At 34.6% G+C, this 19,953-nt stretch overlaps 1 protein-coding gene across 3 annotated transcripts in view; it reads right to left on the bottom strand.

Annotated features, from left to right (window-relative positions):
• LOC126967521 (furin-like protease 2) overlaps positions 1–19,953 on the bottom strand; it is a 325,069-nt gene that overhangs the window by 15,779 nt on the left and 289,337 nt on the right. For all 3 annotated transcript variants that reach the window (XM_050812023.1, XM_050812022.1, XM_050812024.1), the window contains 2 exons: positions 14,019–14,123; positions 1,045–1,215 (listed from right to left, as the gene is read on the bottom strand). In XM_050812023.1, the coding sequence (XP_050667980.1) occupies positions 1,045–1,215; positions 14,019–14,123 (276 nt within the window). The remainder of the gene's footprint in view (positions 1–1,044; positions 1,216–14,018; positions 14,124–19,953) is intronic.

Below are 19,953 nucleotides of genomic sequence, written 5' to 3'. Positions count from 1 at the left end.
TTAAAAATAAAATTTGAATGAATACGTTCACACCGTTCAATAAAAATTGCTTCAAAATTTACTAGGAGACAAGCTACCTGAAGAAAACCATGGAATTTGTTTCAATCATTAGTGATGAAAGAGAAGAACTGTGAAAATAATTATAATAATTTTGTTTCGAGGTATATTCGTTTTATTAAACACTTAAAGATAAGCAAACACAAAAAAATTATCATGGAACGGTCAGTATACAAAATATAGAAAACCGGAAAAGTTGAAAGGTGTGTCACAAACTTTTGTGGATCGATTTCATTGAAAATCTGTTTAGACAGTTCAAAAACTAAAATCAAAACGAGTCAAATCTTCTTATTTAAGATTATGTTTTATGTTTACCTTCAAGTACTTACATTGTAATATATAATATTACTATAGATAGTTCTAGTATCCATCAGCCGTTTTCAATAACGTATCTCTAGTTAGGGATATATTGCTGTCACCGTTTAATGACAAGATCTTATGTATCCATGTCCAAGATAGTTTATAGTCCAATGTCTTATGTCGATAGGTTATTGAAATGTAAGTAAGCCTTATAGGATGGTATTGTCAACCTCTACTAAGTTAAACTAAGGATAGATACGTTATTGTAAACGGCCGCATGTCTATCATTGCACTATGTTTTATGTAGACGATCAGCTGTGCTATTGTCGGTTTTGGGAAATTGGCTATTATAGAAAATAGAAAGACAAGGAATGAAGATTTAGTCTTATTAAACATAATCTTTGGATAATAATAATAATGGACAGTAATTTATTATTTTAAATAGGCCTCAAATTAGTAACACGTTACTAGATAATAGTTTGGCAACAACAAAAGCAACAACCAGGTCCATGGTTCCATCCATATGGCAATATTTTGGTACTTCGGCAGCTAGGAATTGGTGCAAATGATGTGTAGTTTTTTCAAACCATAAGTTGTTATAAATAGTTTGACATTTTCATAAATAAAGGCAACAAACGCAGTTAACTGGCTAGACAGATAATAGCATCTTATTCAGATGTGACTTACCAAATACCACTGTTCCTTGTATAAAGGATCCGGGAACAGAATAGGCGCTGCGATGGCGCGATGTCTAGTACGGTGGGTAGGTAGTCTCCTAGAGAGCTGACTCCATCCATCATGAGGTTTGTAGTCACGTTTTACTCTTCGCTTTTCCCGTTGCTGTTGGAACCATCTCACCTGTGGATTATGTAAAAGATTAGAAAAAAATCGAGTCGGTGGTACATACACACAGATATCAAAACTATGAAGAATCAAATTTCATACAAATTTAGGATGACGTATGCAGAAATTTTTCAAATCTACATTTCTTTTATTTACAGCGTGGCGCTACAATGACGACATTAAATAAACTCATGGGTAGAGCTACTTAGCCTTAATCATAAAAAAATAAATTTTAAAATTAATGTAAATTTTAAAATTTTCAAACAAAGAAATGATACAATTAGAAAACAAAATTTTAATCATCCTTACGTGGGCGGTGTTCACCTACGAGTCCTGACAGCTACGGCACAGTAGAGAATATGTCTACTGTGGCTACGGCGTGGCGTGGAAGAAGTAAACTGTGTCAGTGCCTACGATAGCTCGCGGCTACTAGATTAGTTAAAGGTTGCTCCAAAATAATGTTATGAAAAAATTAATTTTATTAGGTGAATTATGTATTTTTATTTTTGAATTTATTTTTTTATGATTACGTTTAAGTAGTTCTACCCGTGTGTTTATTTAATGTCGCCATTGTAACGCCACACTGAATAATATGAAAATAAATTTCTATATAAGGCCAAAGTAAAGATTAAAGTGTGTTAAAATAATATACAATCGCAAATATACATACCGTAATCATATGATATAGCAAAATATATAATTTATACTACAAAAGGAAGAGAAGAATAAGAAGGCTTATAAAGGTTTCCAGATGAAAATAACATCAATCTAGTTAGCAGCATTTTAATTTGAATGTACAAATAATTAGAGTGCTATAACATCATTACAACGGAAGACAGCATCACAAATGCAAAATGAAATCTGCATTTTCTTTCAAAGTGTCCGCAATATCACAGTAGCATATGTTTCGACAATAAAATTTTATAACTGCACATAGTACGTGCAAAACGGTGCGCGCTTCATTGTAACTCGACAATTCTTTCGCTAAACAAGACATCGCAGCCACGATGCAATTTCACAGTTGTTGGAAAGCAACAGACAGCTAGGAAATAGCGAGCTTGTATTAGCATGAGAAAAGCACTCCGGTGTCTGTGTTTCATTGCTTTTTCACGTGTCCGGGTTCGCGGCGACAAAGGAAAGTAATTGTTAACCGCTGAGATAAGCGAAAAACTTGTCCTTTGAGAATTTCAAAAGGCACCGTAGCTGGATTGCTTTGCGGACGAATATTCGCCCGACTCCCGACATCCGGTTTGAAATTAAGATTGCTTATCGAATTGAAAACTAGGAACATTACCAAGCAGATTAAATCTACTGCGAACAATTGAATAACTCTAGAATGTTTCCGATAAAAACTTTATATTTTTGTACATAGTAAAAATTAGAAATAAGGAACGCTTATACAGAATCAACTTTTGGCGACGAAAACATTACTTTATATTTTAGAGTAACACTTATACAGAAATAGTTTGATTGACTTCTGAGACAATATTTATAAGTAGTCTATTCAATTTTAAAATAAATTTTATTATGAAATTATAAAAAATACTGGTTTCTTAATAGCACCTAAGTCAATCTGTAGCACTTACATAAAAAAAGTCTACTACTACGTTATCTGTTAATTATACATATAACCCGATTTGTTTCTTTTAATTTATAAAAGCAATACAAATGGCAGTATATTTTACTAGTCGCGTAGAATTACAGCTAACATAGTTTGTCTCAGTCCGCAAGTAATTTACTAACAACTCCCACCGCTTCGAGTTACCCCAAGTCGAGGGATAAGTAAACCTCCAAACTGTTATCCTACTTTTAACTGAATTTAATTTTATATATTAATCTAATTTTATACTAAATTCTCCACCATCTCTTACGGTAATTATCTTTTGAGTGCATCTAACCGAGCTTTTCTACTCTAGCCACCATAACTTTACTAAGAGAGATGGCGCAGGAAAATCCCTACTAATATTATAAATGTGAAAGTAAGTTTGTTTGTAACGCTTTCACGCCTACACCACTGAACCGATTTTCATGAAATGTAGTATAGAGATAGACAGGAGCTTAGGAAAGGGCATAGGCTACTTTTAATCGCTAATAAAAGGCTTGGCGGGTTGAAATAGAGGGTGAAAGTTTGTATGTAAAAGATAATACCAAGAACCTTTGTAATTAGGCACATGATAAGAAATAAATAAATATCAATTGTTGTAGCATTTTTAAAATTAAGACCTGTGTGTGGTGAAAAAGGGGGATTAAAGTTCTATTTGGTAGCTTATAAAATGTATGAACCATAGCAGTTTGTTGTGTATAATTTGCAAAGTGAGTATATTAAAAAATAAAAAATGCTGCCCAAAGTAACTATTGCAGGCGCACGAAGTCGCGGGTAAAAGCTAGCAAGGTATAAAATCAATGTGATGTCGGGCAATGTACAGCCGTTCGATGTATTCAATCGGAATCCTAATTTTCGTAAATTTTAAGCCGATTATGGATCGTCATTCGATTTGTTTGTTCTATCCATATATAGGTAGACTAAGGTACTGGTAATAATGTGACAGATAAACTTTTTCTATATTATATGGATTGGGAAATAATAACTATGAATGAATCAATTAATAATTGTTATGGAGAGCTTGACACGATACGTCAGTAAAAACTGCATCCGGTTTTTAAGGCTCGGTTACATTAGACGACAACGCGTATAATTTGTTTTCTTTGTATATTTGCCTATAATATCTATAGACAAACGGACGACAAAAAATCAGGTTTAAAAAAATATTAAATCCTGATCGAATATTGTAAAAGCGGCCGTTAATACATATTGGTTAAAATTAACACATAATATATTTATGGGTACCTAATTAAGAAAAAGTGGTTAACCTGCTATAGAAAGAAACAATTATTGAAGAAGACACCTTTAAAATTTATCATAAATCATAAAAACAATGCCGATTTAAAAAAAAAAAACGATTTGGAATCGTCACGGGTGTTTTTAATAAACCAATATAATAGATGTTTTAAATCAGTTAAAATCACACATCTTTTAATTATTGCAAGAAAGAAGAATTTTATTGAAAAATGCGTGGTTATTCGCATTAATAAAAAACAATTCAAGTGTAAAATTCATTTGCACGACCGTTCGGCACGTTCAAAAACCTCCCTTTATTTAAAACAAACAAAAAGGCAATACCGATACATCGACAAACAATTTTTTGTTGTACCAAATCCGTCGCATCGTAACAACCTCGCTTGTTATCGTGTCCAGCTGGGCAAACACGACGCACAAACATAGTTACGGGGTGTTAAGGAAAAACTCGCCTCGTGAATAGGGGCCAGATAACTATATGTGGTTTAATAAAGCCCCTTTGTTATAAAACCCGCTCTCCACAGTCAGGTTACTTTATTATTTGGTGGTATTAAGAATAAAGTAATACGCTAAAAATAATGAAAGTTTTTTATTACTTTTTATTACTAACAATAATTATTTCGTTATAACATAACATTCTCCCGAAGCTCAATTGGACGTAGTTATGCAGAAAGGACTCAAACCACACTTTGGAAATAAGTTAAGTACGTATGTAAAAAATGAGTTAAGTATGCCATCATACTCCTGAAGGTCGAATCTGTCATGTAGTAAAACCCTATTTTTAAAATTTATAGGTACTGAAACTGTTATTTTTATTGGATATTTATATGGATAAGATTAAAGCTGAAACTTGGAATGCCTATAACTCAAAAGTGCCTTTGTGTGGCTTGAGTCCTTTCTGCTTAACTACATCCAATTCATAGTTTGTTTATGAGTAAATAAATTTTCTTGAAAACCGCACTGTGCTGGATATTTCAGTTATTATTCTTAACCAAAGATATCATGCAAATAGCATTTATTACTTTTACAGTGTGTTAGTTTATCCAATTAAATTAACAATAAATATAAAACAATTTAAAATATAAAAAGTTTATTCGAAGTGGTCTAATTGGCTGCAATACAGTCCTATAAACGTTGAGGTTATCCATGACCAGTTATCAATAGAAGCACGCACTCTTTCCATGGGAAAATTCTTCACTGCCAATTGTACGGATTGTTTTAGGGACTCCAAATTATCATGGCGTTTAGAGCAAGCCGTACTCTCTAAAACTAACCATAAATCATAATCCAGTGATTTAAGATCGGGACTAGACGACCAGTCTTCAGCTCTGATGAAGTCCGAAACGTTCGTTTCCAACCAAGACTGCGTAGACCGAGCTTTATGACCCGGCGCCGAGTCTTGCTGCATGGACCATTCTTGTTTATCGAACATGGTGTTATTAAGGGTCTTCACCACCTTCTCAAGAATGGTGGATCTTGATATACTTATGCCAAAGGTTTGATACCTTTTTCACAAAAGTATGGCTCAGTCACTCCTTCTTAGATAATGCTTACTTCACAGCTAATGCCACCAAACCATCACTGATGTCGGATAATGCCCAGGTTGCACTCAGTCGACTAATTGGGAAGCTTCCTTAGAGCTTTGAGCATAAATATGGTCATTTTGATTGTTAAAATGTTGCTTAATAATAAAAAAAAATCTCAACCGTAAACAATTTTTCTGTGACCTCCCTTTGCGTACAGTAGTTGTTTCGATTTTACTACCTTATTTTTTTTAAATTATTAGTTAACGTCTCTTATAGGCTGCAACTCCTTTCCCTTACTGACTTGACCACCTTTTTCGTACGAACACTACGTGGACGGCCAGATATATTTCTGTCACAAACAGTTACACAATCATTTTACTAATACCAAGCGATTCGGATCTCTTTATCACCCCACTCCATTTTAATATCGCAAAATATTGTACAATGTATTGGTGCCAAAAAGAGAAAACTCAATGAACAATCATATAAAAATGAAAGATTCCAAATTCAAATGTAATATTTTGTTTATTTTTAACTGTAACAGTATTTATGGCCAGACTTAGTATATATGTATCTACAACAAACGAAAATACTGTTTTCTCCAGATACGAGAACAATGTGGAAAACAAGCCTAACGCTTTGCAATGTAATAGGGTCCTAAACTAATAAAGCCGCGGGTCTATTGCGGTCCGATGGCAAAGAAAGGGTTTAAACAGATCTCGACAAAAAAGTCATGTTGAGTCCGCACAGCGTAACATTTACCCCGAAAATCGGGTAATCTTGGGCAAACAATGCTCCTTTCTAGGACTTTTTACTGAACATTTACTTAACGACTTGTTTAATCCTATTGAGGCTGTGTAACCTTATTCAAACTAATTTTATAAAGTTTTTCCTATATAGGTACTGTAAACATACGGACGAATACTGAGCTTATCTCATTATTATTAAAGAACATTGAATGTTAACCAACATTTGTAAAAATATAAATTTTATTTAAACATTATATTATATTAAACTTCCACCGTCACGCACGTACGTAGTACCCATTAAGAATTCAAATGGTAAAAATTATAATTGGTGGGGTTAATCAACTTGAGAACATCCTTTACTCCTATCTTATATATTTGGAAATAAAGACGACCAAGTATTTCCTTAATTTTTGGAAGTCCAAAACAATGGCCCTACACGTACAAAGGTCGATGACCCGCTCCATTCCAAAAATGTATAGTGTTCTGCGTATTACTTTCTATTTTAGATCGCGAATTGCCAAAGTGTAGGAAGGTTAAGAGACAAATTTGAAACCAAAAAAAATCTTTTTAAATTTTGTTAAAAAAAAAGTCTCCAATATTTAAACTTAAAATTTAAATATTATTTGGTTTTTTGGTAACATTCTTGGAAATTTCCTTTAATAATGTAACCTTCAGTTCACAGAATACTACATGATAGAAAAAATAACAGAATGTTGTATTACAGAATAAACATACTTGGTATCAAGTAAGCTTGCTTATTTGGTGGGAGGGTAGTTTGCGATCAACATATTGTAAAAGGCCGGGGTCGACACGCCTGCCAGATTTATTGGGTGACCGAGCTAAGGAAAAACTTCTAGAAGGATAACATTATAACTGGACAATTATATCAGACTTTTTTACGTTAGCCATAAATAAATAAAATTTATGAACGACGCGGGACTCGAACCCGCGACCTGGAAGGAAGCTCCGCGCGGAAGAGCGCTCGCACGGAACGCAAGAGTCGCGGGTTCGAGTCCTGCATCGTTCAAAAATTTTGTTTTCAAATTTAATTTGTATATTTAATCCCAGAAGTGAGGGTTCTCACTATAACATATTGCATATATTGTAAACTCTTCTGATGACTCAAACTTAATTTCTGTTATATTATTCTCATCATCTGTATGTGTGGCATTCTTATTCCTCATTGACGTGACAGTAAGCCTTGAAATCAGTGCGGTTTTCATGGAACTTACAGTCAGGTCTGCCCCTTATAACTAACCTTGGGAATCAGCTTCTGTTTCGAGTGTTTAGGTGAAAAAAAAAGTGCATAAAGGCCGGCAACGCAGAATTAAATAGTACACTGTATACTAATTAATCCTCCTCTTCTGTTAAAGGTCCATGCGTCAACTCGTGAACGGGTGCTGCTTGTAGCGCCAGGTCAATCTGTTATAGTTAATAAATCATTGTATTTGTTGGATGCAATTACTAATTGTGACAGTTATCACGACCAGGATGCTAACCGGGCACTGTCGCCTAAACAAGCACCTCAGTGTGGTCGGCATCAAAAACGACAAAACTTGCAGATTCTGCCTTGAGGATGATGAAACGCCTATTCATCTACTCTGCGACTGCGGCCCACTAATGCATAAGCGTAACACAATCTTTGGCGACTACTTCGTGCCACCAGATGGTGTTTGCAACACTCGCGTCAAAGAGATACTGCGGTTCGTAAAGGCGGCAGGGCTTGACGACGAGCTTTAGTATGAGTGGCGAACACAATAGTTCAGTTTTGGACGCGGTGTTACTAGGAATCTTTAGGACTAGGAAATAGCCACCCTCTTCAAATAATAAAAATATCACGACCATCAACAATGAATTCCAGCTCGAATGCATCCAATATACGAGCTCAACTGTTTACGAACATATGGTAAACTCAGTAATTTAAAAGAAATATTTGTAGTCACGATTCAGAAGCGCGTAGTCTAAGCCTAATTGAATAATGGTTATTTGACTTTGAATTTGAAAGAAAGCACTGCAAAAGCCCGTTGATCCGACAATTCATCATTAAAAACTGTTTATTGAAGTAGGCGTTACATTGCTGAAATTCATAATTATCCAAATGATTTGGGTTTTCTTTAGTGTTTATTCCGCCAATATTTGTATTTAAACAATTCGACACGTGTTTCGCCTCTACACGAGGCTTCCTCAGGATGTGTCGACACGCCAAAATCTGGCACGAGACTGCCTCAGAATGTCTTGAATGAAAACTCAAATCACTTGAAGTATATGGAAAGTGATTCATCTACCCTTCTTTCCGTATACATGCAATTCGATGCATTGACATATTATTAGTGCATGGCGATTTGCTTAAATTTTTCTAAAAGTTTCTTATTTCCGTTCTTTTCAGGTTTGATGCATTACTGTTTTGAATGGGTGACAAAAAGGTTTACACCTGATTTCAAATGCAATGATTAAATTACATAAGTGTGAATATTATTCATGCCAAACAATGAACGCTAATGGAAAGTAAAAAAAGAGCCGGCTATTTGTACTTTGGTCGAAGCTGGGGAGGGCTTAAGTCGTATCGGTTAGGGATTACTTATGACTTGTCTATCTCATACGTAAGACAAATGTAGCAGAAATGCGCAGAAAAAGAACAGATCAATAAATAATTTTGTTTACGCGACTGTAACAACGCCATTGTTCCCATAAATATCGTGGAAACTAAACAATGAAACGCTACATCCATGGCATCCGCATCTGCCAAACTTTGACTCGACGGCCGCAAAACTATTGTAAATGGACGTTTTATAACCTGAATAGCCATTGTCGATAAAACGCCGGGTATAACTTTTATCCGATCCGTCCATGTACGAGCCGGCACTTCGGACGTGTTTTATTGTATCAGAAACTTGTGATACATTTGAGAAATAACTCTGTCAAAGTCGGCAAAATCGTACACTTGTAAGTTGAATTCTTCGAGAATGTATTTCATTTTCCGGTGCTATGCTCGTGTTTGCTATAAAAGTATAGTAAAGCAGATCTTGTATGTAGATTTACCAATGGGAGGCTCCTTTGCAGAGGATACCGGTTAGATTATGGGTACCACAACGGTGCCTATTTCTGCCGTGAAGTAGTAATGTGTAAACATTATTGTGTTTCGATCTGAAGGGCGCCGTAGTTAGTGAAATTACTAGGCAAATGAGATATCTTGTCACAAGGTGACGAGCGCATTTATAGTGCCGCTCAGAATATTTGGGTTTTCAAGAATCCTGAGTGGCACTGCATTGTAATGGGCAAGGCGTATCAGTTACCATCAGCTGAACATCCTGCTCGTCTCGTCCCTTATTTTCATAAAAAAAAGATATTTGTGGAGGTTTTTAATCAAGCGCCAACTTTCAAAATAGATTGAAGCGGTTTATGCGTCGCTTAGGTACGTGTACGCTTCCTCTTTTACCCGAACACTAGCTTTTGACTCTTGCTTCGCAATTTATTCTTGGTTGTATGTTCATAAGCACATTGAGGAATTTACTAGAAACTGTGACAGAATAATTTTACACGAGGAACAAACATAAACTTGTTATGCCCACTACTCGGTTAAGTCGAGTTAGTAAGACTTTTATTGGGCGATGTACCTATATTATTTTACAATATGATCCTAGAAAAAGTACAAAACCAATGTGTTACAAAATTTAAAAGAATTGTTAAAAAAAATTGTGTGGGAAACGTTACTATAAAATAAACGATTTTCTTAAGATTTACCACAGACTGGGAATGAAGCGAACACCCTCAGGCTCTTCAATTATAAATGTTTAAAGATATGACATTGTTATCCAAATTATTACTTTTAAAAAAGCCCGCTGAGTTTCTTGTGCCCTTTCATCTCAGGTCTGAGGCAGTCAGTTTTTGATGATAATAAATTCTATTTTGAATAAAAATATTTGAATTTGAATTTTGTTACAAAACAGTACAAGAGTACCAACCTAAATTTGACTTAGGTAATATAATATGATAGCTAGTCTGAAAAAAATTATAAGTCTAAAATGATGCAACAAACACACTCAAACGTCAAACAGTCAATGTCTTACACGAGTAAGTCAAAAAAGTAAATGTAAATTAATACAAAAGTTATTGAGTACAGTAGCTGCATCATTCAAATACATCATTAACAGGCTATTTCTTCTTGATGTTACCAAATCGTGTGAAAAGTTTGTGGCGAAGCCCGATAACGACAAATTGATTAGTCAATTGGAAAATCCTCTAATGTTCATTATCAACTAAACTTCATATTATACGTCATATTACTACTACTCATACATATTTTAGAACATGTGATTACGATACAACAGTGATTGAATTTCAAGCAACATAATTAATCGTACTGACTGTCAAAACTATCTTTGACTGGCAGATTATCGTATCACGGATGTATCTATTCTTAATTAACAAGCAAATCAGCTAAGGGTCACTGCAGCTTATTCCATCAAAATTTACGTTTACGTCTACAATTTTAAAAATTTCCGATGTAAGTAGTTGTACGATACTCAATTTTTACAGTCATACTAGCTGACCCGACAGACGTTGTTTTGTAGATAGTAAAAAAACAACTGTTTTATATTTCAAAACATCAAAAATTATTTCGTAAATATGCTCCCTGTTGTTAGAATGAAAATGTTTCACAGCGGAACTGTCAAACCGTGCGTCACTAAATTCTCTCATAGAAAATATGTCCATACAAAACAAATATTGAAAATAAAAATATTTATGGGTCCCAAATCGAAATAAAAACTACCCTATCTCTCAAGTTGGACTAAACTGCACTCCATGAAGTAATCGCCATTAAAATCCGTTCATTAGTTTAGGAGTCCATTGAGGACAAACATTGTGACACGAGATTTATATATATTAAGATATTTAAATATCAATAATAAGTTAACATAGCTAAGTGGAGACGTTTCAGTCATTATTTTGCAATACTGCATAGATTTTAATTAAAATAATTTTGTAAAATGTCGAAAATATAAATATTGATCTAAAAGAGTGAGAACGAATTTCTTGCTAATGTTTTTCCGAAGTTGTAGTAACTGTTTGTTGAAGTATGACATGATATGTGTCATTTATTACTCTGAATAAATGAATAAATTTAAAGAATCCTTAATTATATCCAATTTGGGTGACATTCTTAAAATTTCCTTTTTAGTTCTCACTTACGTCAATTAAAGAACGTTTGGCAAGAGAGAGAATATAGAATTTAAGGCTCTCAGGACCCTGAAGTAGAGTATCGAGTTCGTTTCTGTGTCTGTTGATTTTACTCTGGTAGCCTCTAACTGAGTGGTTCTATTTAAATCTAGAAATTACAATGAAGAAATAAATTTATGTATATTTTATTAATTATTAAAATACTTTTTTGAACAAACATATTTAAGTATGAGTTTGTCATCGATTCTTAAAACATTTTTAACTAAATCGAAAAATCAGCATGAAAAAACAAAATATCATTGAACGGTTTCGTTATAACGACAGATACAAATATAAGCGTACCTATACACCCAGTATAATATTTAATTACTCACGAATTAAGTAAAGAGTTTGAGAGAATATATAACAAGTTGCTTAAAGATATAATAGAGGGCAAGTCGTTTCGTAAACACATATAAATTGTTTAGTTTCAATAAAATAAATAAAAATATAAAAAGGTACTTTTAACCACTTAACCAACCTAGCGAAACTCTCCACGAAAAAATCGATTCACTCAATTATATAAAACGTGCACTCATTGATAGATTGACAGATGACGGCTAAAATCTTGTAAAAAACGAAGATAGACGAAAACCACTACATTTTAAGCAACTGTTCGCTTTCAAACTGATTATACATGGTCGCCAATCGCCATACTGTAATTACTATTTATATTTCAAACTTATGTCAAATGACTGCACGTTTCATACTAAACTAAATTAAATTTTTTCCTTCGGCAGTCCCGCCACTTATATATAACGTAGTATTTACATTGTCTTTGACTTAGAGAGTAGATGCGCTTTCGTTTTTATTCATTTCATTTTCCAATATTAATTTATGTAACATATTATAGTGTTTTTTTTCTATTACTAGAATACTAAGTGAATTTGAGATTAATATTCTATTTGAGATAAATAAAGTTTCTGAAACCATCGTTACAATACTTCAAAGCGAACTTGAGAATATGATAAAACGAGTTTCTAGTCTAGACCGCTGTGTCTCTTTGATATTATAATATCAAGACATTGCTGTTTGCAAGTGTCGCCTCATAAATGTTTATTATTATCGGGACCAATGATATCCACGAGATGAGATTCGTAACAGAATTTACATTTATATCGATACGTTTCGCGAAAAAAATCCGCCGTATTTCGGTGTAGTGTAAATATACGTAATAGATGTTTGGGTTTTCGATTGGCGTACTCCTTAGATAAATTAACTGAGGGAAGACGCAGACACGTAGTTATAGAACAAGAGACTGTTCTAGGAACGTGGCCATTAAAAGTGGCATTTAAATGATAGAAGTCTAAGTATTAAGGTAATAGAAATGTTATTAGAGGTAATTCCTTGCGGGACGGCTGTCCACTTAAACAAACATTTCATTGCTTCGTACGAGTACGCTTGCAACGCTCCGGATATTGAGGGATGTGCAGGAATTGTGTGAAAAATAATGGCAATACCAACAAATTCTTAGAATCATATAGAGGAGATGATCGCCATATATGCTATTTGTAAAACTCTCGTTAATTTTGTTAAGTTTTTGGCCGAGTTTGACAGACAGCACAGTCTATTTCAATAGCCACAAAATATAGTCACACACGCACGCACTATTTGTACGTATACCGCGTCCGATTGTTAAATACTCTAAGTTTCCTTCAGATGCCATAGTTACGCTCACATGAAGCACAGTTGTCAGCGGCGGTTGAGTAGAAATCGTGTTGACGCTGATTCGTAACAGAAAACAGGAAATATATTTTTATGATTGAAAAAATATGATATAATCAAATATAAGTAAGTAAGGGATTGCTTCAACAGACTAATTGAACTTACCGGTTTTAAGGGTAATTACTTGAAATAATTGAGACATTCCATCTTATGTTGTTATGTACAACGAGAGCTGAACGATGTAATCGTGGTTGTATCGCATTTTGCTACGTAATAAGCAATTTCGTGATGCGTTTAGACTCAGATGATAATATAAACCATCTGTTTGTTTTGTAACTAATTAATACGATGTTGGTCGCGGCGCTTTAAATCAAACAATTGCAGAAATACCTTAGAAATTCTTCCACAACTGTAGCGAAAGATAAAGAAGATGCTATATGAGAAATGGGAATTAGTGTCATGCAACCGGAAAAATCTGAACACAAAAGAACATCGTGTTAGTGAGAACCATCAAATAGCGTAAGATCTCGTACCTCGGTCATATATTATGTACTGCGCACGATAGGTACCGCCTGCTGCAAACTATTTTGATGGGGATAATTGGTGGGAAATTTGTTGGAAGACGAAAGAAGTCTTGGCTCAGAAATATAATTGGACTGGCATCAAGACAATCCAAAAACTATTCCGCCTAGCCATGGACAAAGAGAAGTTTAAAAAACTGACTGCTGACCTCCTGTCCTCCTTACCAACTGTAAAGAAGGCGCGTGAAGAAGAAAGCTGGCTATCATAATAAAACGTATTTACCTGAGGTTCGTTTGTGAGTTTGTCGTGATGCTCCTGGTTGGGCTCCGTTGATCGTTTGTGTACACCGTGGTGTGACAGGAGGTAGTAGCCCTTCAGCTGACCAATCTGTAACAAAAGATATGATAACATGAGCATTGAATCGAAAAATGGGGTTGTATCTATAGTAAGGATTAAGTCACTCTGGCTCCGTAGATATCGATGTCAAAACAGGCCAGGACCCTGGTCGCAATAAATCCACGATCTTTACTAGGAGACAGACGTGGTGATAGCAATAGCCTTGAATCTGTCCACGTTTTAATACTTCAATAACTCCTTAATTAATCTCCAAGCCACCAAAAGCATAATGATTACCATTACATATAATTTAGATTGTATAAAAATACCCAATTATTTTCAAGTGCACATTATATCTATTGTTTTCGAATAGTGTTTTTGAATGCGGTTGTTTTTTGTTATTTTTTTTTGATGAATTTATATGAATTTGAAGTACACTAACAAACAATTTGTGTCAGTATGTGTAAATTTACAAAATTTTTCAATGCAGCAATGAACTTTGCAATTTGATTGCAGACAGTGTTCCATTACTTTGTCATGGGTTCCGTTATCAGAACCTAACCAAACTATCTTTGAAGTATATGCTTTCCAATCAAAAAAGTATCATCGAAATCGGTTGGCGCGATATCGAGTTATTCCCAAATTTATTATCCACTTTGCTATACGTATGTATAGCAAAATTTAAGACTTTTATGGTTTTCTCATGGATTCCATTGTCAGATCTGGACCTACAATGGAATTACAATGGAACCATCCGGGAAGCACCAGCTTTCAAATAAAAAAGAATTATCAAAATCGGTTCACACATTCGAAAGTTTAGAGGTAACAAACATAAAAAAAATACCGACGAATTGAGAACCTCCTCCTTTTTTGAAGTCGGTTAAAAATGGAAACGAGCATTACAATTTTGTCGCAATCATGCAAATACTGCTAACCGTATCGGTACAGGACTGGGACAGATCGTTGCGGAGTATGATTATAAGATTAAGTTGGATTACAAGCATTTATTATTGGATCCAATTGGACTTTAACTGAGGCGTCACGCTTGACTATGTAACGCTCGAGGCTCGAGTGGCCTTAGGGTGGTGTATGTCTTAACGGAGTTTTTTACACAGAAGAACAGAACAGTTACCCCAAATCGATTCAACCACACGTCGATCGATCCATCGTTTTCCACAAATCGATTGCACATATGTTTCATTTTTAGAAAACAATATAAATCTCGATCATTTAGAACGAAATTTACCAGAGGAATAAATATCTTCACTATTATAATAATACATGGATGTGTGGCGGTCCTCCACAGTGCGGTTTTCAAGGAGCTTTCTTCCTCATACTACAAAGCTGTGGAATGAGCTTCCTTGTGCGGTGTTTCCGGGACGATACAACATGGGTACCTTCAAAAAAAGCGCACACCTTCCTTAACGGCCGGCAACGCTCTTGTGATTCCTCTGGAGAGAATGTGGGCGGCGGTGATCACTTAACACCAGGTGACCCGTACACGCGTTTGTCCTCCTATTCCATAAAAAAAAATATATACTGTTAAATTTATGAACATAAAACAATAAAATACTTGCAATCCGTATTATTAAGCTCGCTTTGGCGATTTTTTATTGCTGTCACGTGCTAACCTCTTAAGTACACAGTAAACGGTGTTTTCGATTTTGCTCCTATATTTTTTTCCTAATATTATAAGATTGAGCCACAGTGCAGAAAAATGTCGCCCGGTGTAAATAGTTATATATATGTCACGATAATGACACATCGTCGCCGTTACATTGACAAAGTTCCGCAGAGCACTTCAACGTAACAACTACCTACATATACTACCATATTACACGTTATACTACAATTAATTCGAGCACACGACACACAGCGTACTACCTACCTACTATCTCAAGCGACACGTCTTCGCTGCCGCATTCTCTTGACTTCAGAAACATGAGTTTATCAATTCGACATGACATATGTATGTGAATATAGGTAGGTTCTTCCTATTTTTTTTTACGTCACGATGTATCAGGGCTTCCAAATTACTGTTTTTTTGCAATATTTTAAAGTTCTCTCTGTGTAAGTTATAATTTGCGCATCCATACTTGCCGGCGAAATTTTACATTTAATTCATAACTTAAGTTTTTTAATAAAATCTTCTATATACAGGCTACGAACGTTGTTCTGCGTGTATTGAAATAGATTGAGTTGTCACGCTCGGCTATGTAACAATATTTCGGGTAAAGTCGGTTTGAGTCAACTAAACAACCGCAATTGTTCAGAGTTTTACCACTACGGCGCCTATTTCTGCCGTCCAACAGTAATGTGTAAGCATTACTGTGATTCAATCTGAAGGGCACCGTAGCTAGTGAAATTAGACTTCACATCTTATGTCTCAAGATGTCGAGCGCAGTGGTAGTGCCACTCAGAATTAATGGGGTTTTTCAAGAATCCTGAGCGGCACTGCATTGTAATAGGCAGGGCATATTAATTACCATCAGCTGGACGTCCTGCTCGTCTCGTCCCTTATTTTCATAAAGAAAAGAGTAATTAACACGTCAAATATATAATTGTATATAGTCACATATATAATCATGTATATAAAGTAAATGTTATTAACTTATTGCTTTACATGTTCCTTATATGTCGAAACAAAAAATATTGTTGATATTCATACTATTATCCTGGATTTGATGAAGCTATCACTCCTGACATTTGGTCTAAAGCACATACCACTTTCAAATACTCTAACCAATCATAAACCTTAATATTATGATAATCAATAAGTCGATATTCGTATCAATCATTGATGATATAATAATCAACCAATCGATATTCATAATATCAATTATGATAGCCATTGTCGGAGAAGCGTATAGTTCAATTAATCGATAGTGATCACACCTTTAAGTACGTTTCGTCAACTCTTGACAGCCCTAACCAAATTAGATATATTTTATGCACATCTGTCTCTGCACAGTAATCTAAATTACTGCATTGCAATGGGCAATCCAATTACCATCAGATAAACGTCCTGCTAGTCTTCTCCCTTATTTTCAAAAAAAAAAAATAGGACGTAAGAGACAAAATAATCATAGAGTTCGTTCCAGAGTTTAGCGAGTAAACATCTCCTGAGGATGCCTTGTGTAGAGGAGAAACACATGTCGAATTGTTTGAAGACAAATATTGCCGGAATTAACACTCAAGAAAACTCACATATTTGGGATATTTATGGATTTTCGCTAAATAAAGCCTACTTCAATAAATTGTAATCATAGAGGGATTTAATTTACTATATTATAAACATGCTAATGTTATCACTTAGATTATTATTGTAAGTCTGTCACTGTATTATTTATAATTGAAATAAATGAGCTTCCTTATGCGGTGTTTCCGGGACGATACGACATGGGTACCTTCAAAAAAAGCGCGTACACCTTCCTTAAAGGCCGGCAACGCTCTTGTGATTCCTCTGGTGTTGCAAGAGAATGTGGGCGGCGGTGATCACTTAACACCAGGTGACCCGTACGCTCGTTTATCCTCCTATTCCAAAAAGAAAAAATTTTTTTTAAATAAACTTCAGTACAACAACTTAATTCTTTCTATCTATAAGCCAGCTAGCCATTATCAGGGCGACTGTTTAAAGCGGGACTAGAAGTAGCGAATTTTTGTTGCATCACTTTACAATATTGTAATTGAAACGATTTGTACAACGATGAAAATGTAAATTTTGATTTAAATGAATGACTTTATTGCCACTTCTTCTCAATAGCTCAAACCTTTACGAAGTGGCAGTAAATTCAATAATTATTTTTTTTTTTTACATTCATAATTACAATTTCCATGACCTACATGAAAAAATTAATAAATAAAAAAAAACTTTGCTTCCAAAGGAAACCACTATACGTACTCTTCTGAAAATCAGTTTACTACGACAAAAAAGTTAGGCGTAAAGACAGATAGAAATATATTTATTTACTATAGGAAGTGACAGTAATATACTGCAACAACACTAGGTAAAGTCATCAAGATACCTACAGTTCGTAGAGGGTCTTCGACATTGGGAGAAGAACTGATAAGAAACTCCCAGCCCATCATTTAAATCATATTTAACAACTTAGCCTACTTACTATAATATTATACAATACTAGTGGACCCAACAGACGTTGTCCTCTACTAAAATCGGTCCAGCCGTTAGGAGGAGTTAACTAATGTTTACTAATACTATGAGTAGGAGAATTATATTATAAGAACGGAATTAAGAATCTAAACCAATCTCAAATTTACTGAAACAAACAAAAAATCATCAAAATCGGTCCAGCCATTTAGGAGGTAGTTTAATTGTGAAGCTAAACCATTCTCGAATCCACCCGAAGACACACATCCATCTCAAATTCACTGGAACACACAAAAATCTCATCAAAATCGGTCCAGCCGTTCAGGAGGTAGTTCAATTGTGAATCTAAACCATGCTCGAATCCACCTGAAGACACACAGAAAGTTTCAATTATATATATAAGATATAGAATTCTCGTGTCATGGTGTTAAACAGTGAACTCCTCCGAAACTCATTCTTCTCATGAAACTTTGAGTGCATATTGGGTAAGTCTGAGAATCGGACAACATCTAGTTTTTATCCCCCTAAATGTTAAGGGTGGTCCACACGAATTTTTTTTTGAATTTTTTTTGATTTTTTTTTTAATTTGTTTGATTATGAGTCAGCATTAAAAAATACATACAACTTCAAATTTTCACCCATCCACGATCAACAGTTACTTTTGTATCGCGATTTTAATATCGGCAATACAACGTTTGCTGGGTCAGCTAGTAATATTATACAATTTTAGGTGGCCTACGCAGCACCAGACAAGAATCATGCATCATTATCCTTTATATAATAATAAGCTTTCTTTGTCAAAGAAGATTTAGTATATTTCTTAAATTTATGCTCAGTGAGTCCTATATAACGTTTATTACGTTAGCTAGTGTAAGCCCTTAACACTAGCTAACGTAATAAACGGCACGTACAGTTTTTTTTAATTATGATAATAAGGAACGCGACGAGCAGGACGTTCTGCTGATGGTAATTGATACGCCCTGCCCATTAATACTATTGCGCTCGTCACCTTGATACATAAGATGTTCTCTGAAGTCTCATTTTCCCAGTAATTTCACTAGCTACGGAGCCATTGTGGTACCCATAATTTTGCCGGCATCCTGTCAAACTGGTTCTTCTTGAATTGAATGAATTCAAATCACAATTTACATATATATATATATATATATATATCTTAATCTATATAAATTACGTGACACTTTGTTTATCCGCGATGGACATCTAAACTAATGAACGGATTTAAATGGGGATTACTTCATGGAGAGAAAGGATAGTTTTTATTTCGATTTGGGACCCATTATTATTTTTATTTCCAATACTTGTTTTGTATGGACATATTTTCTGTAAGATAATTTATTGACGCACGGTTTGACAGGTCTGCTGAGAAACAATTTCATAATAACAACAAGTAGCATAATATGTTACGAAATAAATCTTGATGTTATGAAAAATTATTGACAATTCATAAAAAAACAGTATTTTATTTATTATATACAGATCAACGTCTGTCGAGTAAGCTAGTATATACATATATATTTAATGTTCTGCGTATATGTAAAGTCAGGGTGAGAGCTAGTACAGTATAGAATAAATAAAGTGCAGCATTGGTCGCTGAGCCGAGAGTTAAAAGCGCGCTCGTCGAGACCTCGCACTGGTTGGTTCATAACATTATATTTTAAATATAAATACGTTTGCTCTCATTAATACGAATACGTTCATAACCGGGATCTATAAAGTATCACTTTAATACGATCATGATGCATGCAAGAACAG

This window comes from Leptidea sinapis, chromosome 13 (genome assembly GCF_905404315.1).
Source record: "Leptidea sinapis chromosome 13, ilLepSina1.1, whole genome shotgun sequence".
NCBI classification, from domain to species: domain Eukaryota; kingdom Metazoa; phylum Arthropoda; class Insecta; order Lepidoptera; family Pieridae; genus Leptidea; species Leptidea sinapis.
This window is presented reverse-complemented; position numbering and strand designations above follow the sequence as displayed.